Genomic DNA, 9443 nt, shown 5'->3' on the forward strand with positions numbered 1-9443 from the left:
TTTGCTAGCCTTCACTTGTACTGAGCGGGAACGCTGATCGTGCCTCCAAACACATGAAAACCAAGTTATTCCAGAGTTTCCACCATAAATACCTACGCATGGCATTTCAAACCATTCCAAGTAAATTCTCATGCGCTACCTTTAAACCTTCAAAAATGCTTCTCAATTTGTGTTAATGTTTCATAGCTCATGAGGAAGTATGTGGTGTTTAACTTTCAACCTTGTCATTTACTCTTGATGGACCTTCATATGGACTAGTGGCACATCCGCTTATCCAATAATTTTGCAAAAAGAGCTGGCAATGGGGTTCCCAGCCCCGATTAATCAACTTTCACTAATAATTCTCTTCATATGTTTTGCTCTGATTCATCAGTAAGCAACTTAATTTTGCAAATAGACACTCCTCCATGGTATGTGATTCATGGAAGGCACCCGAGGATTCGGTTATCCATGGCTTGTGTAAGCAAAGGTTGGGGGGAGTGTCACCCATAATAAAACTAAAATACGTGTGTAAACAAAAGAGAAGAGGGATGATCTACCTTGCTGGTAGAGATAACGTCCTTCATGGGAGCCGCTCTTGAAAGTCCGGTTGGCGAGGTAGTTGGTGTACCCATTACCATTCGTTGACAACAACAAACACTTCTCAAAATAATTTTACTCCTGCTTTACAAATGAAAAGCTCTAGCGCATGTTAATCCCTGCTTCCCTCTGCGAAGGGTCAATCTTTTACTTTTATGATTGTGTCTCCATCCTTTCTTTGAGCACTTTCTTGAGAGCACAACTGTCATTCTTAGTGTAATATGCTTGTCTCAAAATATGATTGATTGTGGTATAACTTTGATGCTTTTATCTTTGACAATCACTATTTCTAGTCTTTCTATGAACTTCAGAGGTGCCTGAGCATTTATGTTTTGCTGATCAAATATGGGCAAGCGAGATACCACTCTATCATATTCTTTTATGAACATTGCAATCTTGCTTATATACATGGTTCATGATGCTTATTATTAATTGTTGGTACCTTTCCATGATTGACATAGCTATGGATGATCTTATTTGCATGTACCTTATTATGAACTGCCTAAGTGTTAGCCATAGCATGAGAATATTTACATCATATGAACAAATGTGTTCGTGAAAGTTCTTTTATCGCTCAGTTGTTAACTGAATTGCTTGAGGACAAGCAATAAGCTAAGCTTGGGGGGAGTTGATACGTCCAAAACGATCTACTTTCCCGAACACTTTTGCTGTTGTTTTGCCTCTAATTTGTGTATTTTGGATGCAACTAACACGGACTAACGCTGTTTTTAGCAGAACTGTTCTGGTGTCTCGTTTTTGTGCAGAAATCCAACTTTCACGAAAAACCTCGGGATTTTGACAGAAGGCCCTATTTTCCCAGAATACTGACGGAGCCAGAAGGACAAATCAAGTGGAGGCCCGAGGGCCCCACACCATAAGGCGGCGCGGCCTAGGGGGGGCCCGCGCGGCCCTATGGTGTGGCCCCCTCGGCCGGCCTCCGACGCCCTCCTTCGGACTACTTATCGGCCTCGACCTAAAAACGCACGAGGAGAAGTCGAAGTCGCCAGAAACCCTCCAGAACGCCGCCACATCGCGAAACTCCGTCTCAGGAGCCAGAAGTCTCCGTTCTGGCACTCCGCCGGGACGGGGAATTGGAGGAGATCATCGCCTCCATCACCACCGACGCCTCTCCATCGACCAGCCATGTTTCCCCCATCCATGTGTGAGTAATTCCCCCGCTGTAGGCTGAAGGGGATGGTAGGGATTGGATGAGATTGGTCATGTAATAGTCATAAGATTGTTAGGGCATAGTGCCTAGTATCCGTAGATGTTACTTTTATGATATTGTTGCAACTTGTTATGCTTAATGCTTGTCACTAGGGCCCGAGTGCCATGATCTCAGATCTGAACATGTTATTGATTCATGAAGATATTCGTTGTTTATGATCTTACCTGCAAGTTGTATACACATGTCGCTGTCCGGAACCAATGGCCCCGAAGTGACAGAAATCGGGACAACCGGAGGGGATGGTAGTGATGTGAGGATCACATGTGTTCACGGAGTGTTAATGCTTTGCTCCGGTACTCTATTAAAAGGAGTACCTTAATATCCAGTAGTTTCCCTAGAGGCCTTTGCCACCGGCTGGTAGGACAAAAGATGTTGTGCAAGTTTCTCATTGCGAGCACGTACGACTATAATTGGAACACATGCCTATAGATTGATTAGTACTTGGATACCATTTTATTATTATCTGCAAATGCCCCTGCTTGACAGTTACATGAGTTTCTCTCATCCATGCAACGCCCGTTCATCCGTCCCCGTGCCTACAGTATTTTAATCCTGCTGTTTACTAAAATCACTACTGCTGTCTTTGTTACTCTGCTGCTGTTATTTCACTACTGCTACTGCTATAAAATCTGTTATCGATAAACTCTTGCGAGCAAGTCTGTTTCCAGGTGCAGCTGAATTGACAACTCCGCTGTTAAGGCTTTCAAGTATTCTTTGTCTCCCCTTGTGTCGAATCAATAAATTGGGTTTTACTTCCCGCGAAGACTGTTGTGATCCCCTATACTTGTGGGTCATCAGTGATATCGGTATATAATCGAATTATCGCAGATGGGAAATACTTGTTTTATTTCCACGTACTTACTGCAAGGGGAAGCAGTATGATAAGCAACTGTTGTGATTTAGATTAGATCCACGGCGTGTAAGACCGCATGTCTCCAACAATATGTTGGTATATCAAAATTTGGTTGCAGTGGTCATCTAATTAGTTCGATTCTTTTGATAAAGAATTTAGTTGCACTATTCTGGGTATGTACACGCAGGTACTTAATAAAATCACAAATGCTCGTGATAAAAATATTAGTATTGGTTTAACCAATATGTTATAATATTTTGCTCTTAATTTGATAATTTGAGCAATTAATTTAGTAAAATCATGGATTTGTGGAGATTAAAGACCCACATAAGACCATCCACTAGAGGTGTCTATTAATACCATGAAATACTTATATGACCCAGATAGTTATTGAATAGTCAACAAGTATCTTCTTGAATAAGTTCAAGTAATTTGAGTGGAGTGTGAGAGACTTAGGAAAAAAAATTCTCATGGCACATTAGGTGCTCATAAAATCTGATGATTTGAGAATTTTGCAACTTGTAAATTGTGACCAACAAAATTTCACTAAGTTTTCGCATTATCCCTATAATGGGTGAATAAGATGATTATGACAAATCTTAAATTCATCAAGATTCGATTTTTGTTTGTTTGTACGCAACAAAGTTTAGTATGAATTTAGTTCATATATAAAAATATCATGTATGAGAAAAATGATATTAAAGGACAACATACCACATTTAGTAGTATGATTATTGGCTAAATGACACATTGGGATAGCCATCACACAAAACGAAGTTCCAAAATATTATTGGGAATTTTATCCACAAGAAAATTGATACTGTGAAGGAGTATATCTCCTACTGGAGTGGACATATGTTATCTTTCTGATAAAGATTATAAGTCCAATCCACATCCAGGTAATTTTCTATGTTTATCAAAGTGAGCTTTCAAATTATCCCATTACACTCACATTACTTAATGAATTTGTAGTATAATTCATCCAGATGCTAGGGAACACTTATCTGTACAATGATTCGTACAATAACATTTTTGATAAACTTGGTAGTTATCTTATCTCTTTTACCATGTCTACTGTGATTTTGGTTGTCATTTTACCTCCACTTTACATTGATTTCTCATGGTCCTTTTTGTGACCATTGAGATTCTTAGTATTTTGAGTACTAATATGAATTCCAGGTATTGGTGTATCACCCGTAGGTGTTTCACATGAGTCTTCATAAGAAGATAAGATATGTTATTACCCTGAAATAAATACGATAATTTATTGCATTATCATCAAAAGAATAAGTAAAGTGATTTTGAGGTTTGAATCAAATTTTTATATCACAAACAATCAACTTGGAGTTGATTCTGTAGACACCATAAAAAAATACAATGTACTAGAAGTACTCAAAAGTGTTTGAGAAACTATTAACATTGTGTTTATGCATCATATATCTCCATTATGCAGATTTAGAGGGAAATGGATATTCATCCAATTTCTCACATCTAATGTGAGTTCAGTAAATTCCATTGATGGAAATTCTAGCCATGTCCATATTAATGGCCGAGGTGATTCCTTGATGACCATATGATATACATTTAGTATCGAGACACTAAATTGTAATATCAATGCTTTGGACTTCATCCCCAAAGTGATGCGAGATGTTACATTTACCGCGAAAACATAGATGTGTATTTTGATATTGGTTATTTATGGTGAACATAATTATCACCATATAATGGATAACCTATAGTAGTTTTGTGAGAAACTCAATTAGTGTCTTGTATGCTGGATTTTGTCTTGATAGACATAAGACACTACAATAGTATTATGATGTAGGCTCCCGTAATTTTTTATAGCACCAATGTCATAGAAGCACGAAATGATCATGCATCAATTTTATTTTTATTTTACTAGGATAGTAAAATTTATTTTGGTAAACAACAAGTATTCTCTAGAGGAACTATTTGAATATTAAGCTGATGCTTTTATGCCATATATGTGTGTGTGTCGATCTCAAATTCTAAGTTAACACATAGATAAATTCCATATTTATGGATTAGATCTCTCGGTTGTAGGAACCATAGTGTCAGTAGACTGTTATACTTTGGTATATATATATCTTGGAAAGCGGACACAAGTGCATATCTTAGTAATGATTAATCTCCAATTTAAGAATTAGATACCATTACCTTGTGATTCACAAATTAAATTTGAGATGATCATTTATTGTAATTGCATTTTTTTAATTCGATTGAATTAATGAGAATTTGCGAGAAACATTGATTTTGATTGCAAACCAATCTTTGTTGTAGCAAATTGCATATTCTGGAGACAAATGCATTGAGCATGCATCAAATTCCATAAAACTAGGATCTAAAATGTAGCTACAGTATGTTTCGCAAAAATATTTAATGAATATTCAATATGGCCTGATGGCCCTGCACACACATTTATATTTAGCCAGAGGGCTTTAAATAAATCAACACACAAATCTGATGACTTTTCTACGGCTTAAATGCTAAACAATGAGGAGATGGCCAAGTTGTAAAGCCCCGTAAGCCAGAGAACTTTCACAGAAATGTGATGACTAATATTTTATTGTATGTTCAGCCGTGGTCTAACAATGAAAAGTAGGGGCTCATACTTAAGTATTATGAAGCTAGAGGTTAAAACTGAAAATGAACGAAGGGATAAGGTTCCCTAATCCCTATCGTTTTTCCTCTTTGCTGTGTACAGGAATCAATTGATTCATCCGTTTCTGGCTTACGGGCGTCTTCGCTGGGTGTAGGTTCGTGCAGCCGGAGGGCGCCGCCTTGCTTCGGAGTCCGGAGGACTGAAGGGCGTAGTGCGTGCGGTGAAGCCATAGATTGAAGAGTCATCCGTGCTTGGAGGAACCAGGCCGAGGGCCGTGTCCGCGGGCGCCGCCGCGCCGTGAGGGCCGAGCCGAAGGCTGCATGGCGCGTCGCGGTTGAAGGTCGTCTTCGTCGCGCGTAGGCGGCCGCCAGCTGGGAGGAGAAAGCGTCGCGGACTGGCTTCCGCCGGGGGCCGATACATGCTCGGAGGAGCACCGTCAGGGGCGTCGCCTCGTAGGAACGAGCGCGCCGCGCGTCGTAGGACGCTGCTACGCGTGCCGGCTGTGGGCCGTCACCGCCGTTCATGGCGCGTGCCGGGGCCGCAGCCGCGCCGGCGTTTTGGCCGTTCTTCGCGCTGCAGGGAGGAGCCGCGGCGAAGAGGCCGTGGTCGCGTCGGGGCTGATGGCCTCCGTCAGGAGCGGCCAGGCCACAGGTCATGCCAGAGAGTCTGCCGTCGCCCCCCGGACCGCTCGTGCCGTGCTGCTTTTCCCGTCTTCTTCTTTTGGCCTTGCGCTCTCGGTAGAGAAAAAGTGCGTGATAACGTGTTTAGAGTAAAAGTAGTGAGAGATGAACTGTTAATTTTATTGATGATTGAGGGGTATATACCCAGCGAACAGGTGCCATTTACAAGGTTGTGTCCCTTCGGAGGGACGTGGCTGTTGAACAAAAAGTAACTGCCTAGTTAGCTTAAAACCTAAGCTAATCTATTTCTAACAGAAACGAACCCTACTGCAACCTCGTAGTGTTGTTCGTTTTAAAAGCGATCCAGTTAAGGTGTTTGGAATGTGATTTTGCAACTTCTTCAGATAACAGTGGTAATAATGGTGTTAAATAGTGTGTATTTAGATTGCTCTGTAATTTCTGTAGCGTAACTGGATTGCCAATTTGCGATTACAAATATCTCTCCACTCACCCATGACTGGGGAATTGTTTGTTTGGGTAGATAATTGCAGCCAGATTTGATCGATTAATGATCTGGTTTGTGGTGTCATTTGATTCATTTTATGTTTGAGTTTCCTTATGAAACAAACGCCTTCTAAATGGTGTGTCAGTTTTTTCGCGGATTGAATCATCCATATGGAGCAATCTAGTCTTATTGCATGATGTGAGTGTTTCCCAATGCCTTTGCAAGCACCAAATGAATGGACCTTTGTTTCAAGTTATTTATCCAACAATAATGGTATGACACTCATGAGTCTCGAAACAAAACTACCACCGAATGCAATCTTTTCCATTTTATACACAAGAGAAACAGCAACAATGGAGCTGCTCTTACAGGGAACCTGGAACATTTTCAGGATAGGAAAACAGAACGTAGCCTCGTATGGACATTTATGGACACATCATGAAGAGAACTGGCGCTTGTCGCTGCCGGAAGGTAGGACAAGATTTACCGAACGCAGGAGGGTAGGGTGAAGCCGTGGCACATGAAGGCGAGCACGATGTATATTATCGCCAGGAGGATGAATATCAACGCAACTCTGCAAAGAGGGTAAGAAGATAATGTGTGTGAGGTAAATTCTTACTATAAAAAGCTAAAGTGGATATCAACTTTGTAGATTAATTAAAGAGTGACACTGTGACAGTACTATATTAATCTATGTCCATGTACAATAACTCATTAATAGTTTCGGCATGAAGGTGTGAAAGTGAAAAACCATAATCGAAACGCGAGAGTAAAAAACTACTCTAAAGGGCATTTGCTTACGTGAGCTTGACATTTCTCCACCAGACGGTGTTTCTGAAACGTCGAGCTTGCCTTTTGAATCGCATCGTGTTCCCTTGCATAGTTGCGGTCTTGTCAACCAACAATTCCAAACGATCACCTCTCTCGAGTACTTTGTCAATGTTGTCGATCATAACACTCCGAACCTGCAACGGAACAACAATTCAAACAATCAAACTCTGAGTTATAAGAGTAATAGTTGAGGCCAATTAAATATAGATGCAGAACTTGGCAAGAATAAGGACTTCAACAAGGGGAGACAATTCCACATCTTTAAACCAGAGCATTGACTCTTGACAAATGTACTAATTGACCTATAATCCTACCTAAACTAGATGGGGATCATAGCTAAATACCAAGTGGACTAAAAGTTAAGTTACGCGTAACAGAGATAACACAAGGCAGAATACCTGATCCATTTCACCCTTCATGCGATTTATGCTATCGGCGTTTGGGTCATTTGAGAAGTAATCCATTTGCTTACTCAAAACCCTCGAGAACTCTTCATTCATAGCGTATGGAAGAGCAGTAAGAGCTGCACGACCGTACGTCTTGACGAATTTTCCATGGATATCTTCAAGAAACGCGAAAGGAATCCGTCCTGCGACATGGCAGATAGCAGAGTTATCACCGAAAGAAATAATTGCGAATGCCGGGCTATTAAACCATACAATTGCTAACTGTGGTAGCACTGAATAGTGAGAGTCAATATCGTGTCAAGAACAAGAGGGGCTAATTAATCCTTTTGCACCATCTGTTCAATGGCAAAGAATAAGTGGTGTAAATTATTTTTGTCAACTGTAAATAGTTTTTAGGCCCAATGCTCGAGTGCAATGTAAAATTGGTGACAAATTTGTAGAAAAGCAATCCAAAGCTACTCGATCAAAATTCAGAAAAATCAATTTTTTTGAAAATGCTGCTCCATCTATAACCGAACTAAGCATTGTGAAACAAGTGGCAGACCCGCATGGAGCAATTCCGCATTGACACTCCATCTGCACATGGCCTGCCCATCTGTTCTTATCCTACCCGCATGGCCGCATTCTATTCCTCCAGATCCGGCCGCCTCGCCTCGACTTTACGAAGAAAGTCACCCGCACGGCATTGCAGTTCAAGGTAGGCAGGCAGGGAACATCACGAGAAACGGCGGCGATCGAGACGATCAGTCAATTAGCGCGGCGCGCGATCGTGCAATGTACTAGGATGTGCAGTAAAACTTACGTCCGGCGGCGTCGTCGGTCATGCAGAGCGTGGTGAGGCCGTCGGCGCGCCTGACGTGGAAGACGTAGAGGCCCTGGGTGTAGGAGACGTGGCAGTCGTCGTTGGCGCCATTGGCGTGGAGGCGCTCAAGGATCTGCCGCGCGACGGCCCCCGCGTTGGAGGCCGTGCCTCCCGCGCCGCCGTGCTCCGCCAGCACCGCCGCGCCCCGCGCCACCACCGCGTACTGGATCTTCCCCATCGATCGATCGGTCGATCTCCGGCCGGCCCGATCGCTCTCCTTCCGCCGTCCCTCTCCTTCCTCCCGAACGAGGGGGAGAAAATCGAGAGGAGAGGGGCGGACCTGGTTTGGTTTGGTTTCGTTTGACGGGGCACCTCGCCGCGATACGTACAACTAGTAATGGAGCGCCATGATCGATGCACATGCATGATCTAGTTTTTTTTTAATATAAACTTGTTTAAAGTTTTTTTTTTGAGGGAAAAACTTGGTTAAAGTTGACATGATTGACTTTGAAAAAACCTAATACGCACTACATTTTGGCATAGGGAGTACTACTTTTTATCTCTTGTCATAAGTTAACCTTTTTTAAAGGCGAACGCTGGGCGTCGGTCGCCGGATCGTGACCCCAAAATCGGTTGTCCTCCGCACCATCGGATCGCCATCGAACGTCCAGAATCAATCGCATTAGGAAGTTTACATTATAGCCCCTGGTTTCTGAAGAATCAACCCGTAGTACTATAGTATTTTTTAGATAATAGTTTAAATGTAGTTTTACATTTGCCACCCTCCTTTTTTGGAAACCAACCCGTAGTAAGATACTCCACTTTAAAACGACAGAGCACCCCTAATGTGCAGAGTATTACAATAAAAATCCTCTCTCCGCGTACAAAAAATATATACTATTACAACAAAAAGTCGCAACATTTTTTAAAAATAATATCACAATAAAGTTGTTAAACCAACAAATTGTTTTGTTGGAGATCAATTTACAACAAAA

General features: G+C 41.8%; 1 protein-coding gene across 1 annotated transcript; it reads right to left on the reverse strand.

Moving 5' to 3' along the window:
* Window positions 1–6640: 6640 nt before the first annotated feature.
* On the reverse strand, window positions 6641–8813 carry LOC127305255 (vesicle-associated membrane protein 711). The gene is made up of 4 exons (XM_051335658.2): window positions 8449–8813; window positions 7638–7828; window positions 7210–7373; window positions 6641–6982 (listed from the first exon to the last, which is right to left on the reverse strand). Exons 1-4 carry the CDS (start codon window positions 8684–8686, stop codon window positions 6892–6894), a joined length of 684 nt encoding a protein of 227 aa, XP_051191618.1. The 5' UTR covers window positions 8687–8813; the 3' UTR covers window positions 6641–6891.
* Between the last annotated feature and the right edge of the window lie 630 nt (window positions 8814–9443).

The sequence above is a fragment of the Lolium perenne genome, chromosome 6 (assembly GCF_019359855.2).
Source record: "Lolium perenne isolate Kyuss_39 chromosome 6, Kyuss_2.0, whole genome shotgun sequence".
NCBI lineage: Eukaryota > Viridiplantae > Streptophyta > Magnoliopsida > Poales > Poaceae > Lolium > Lolium perenne.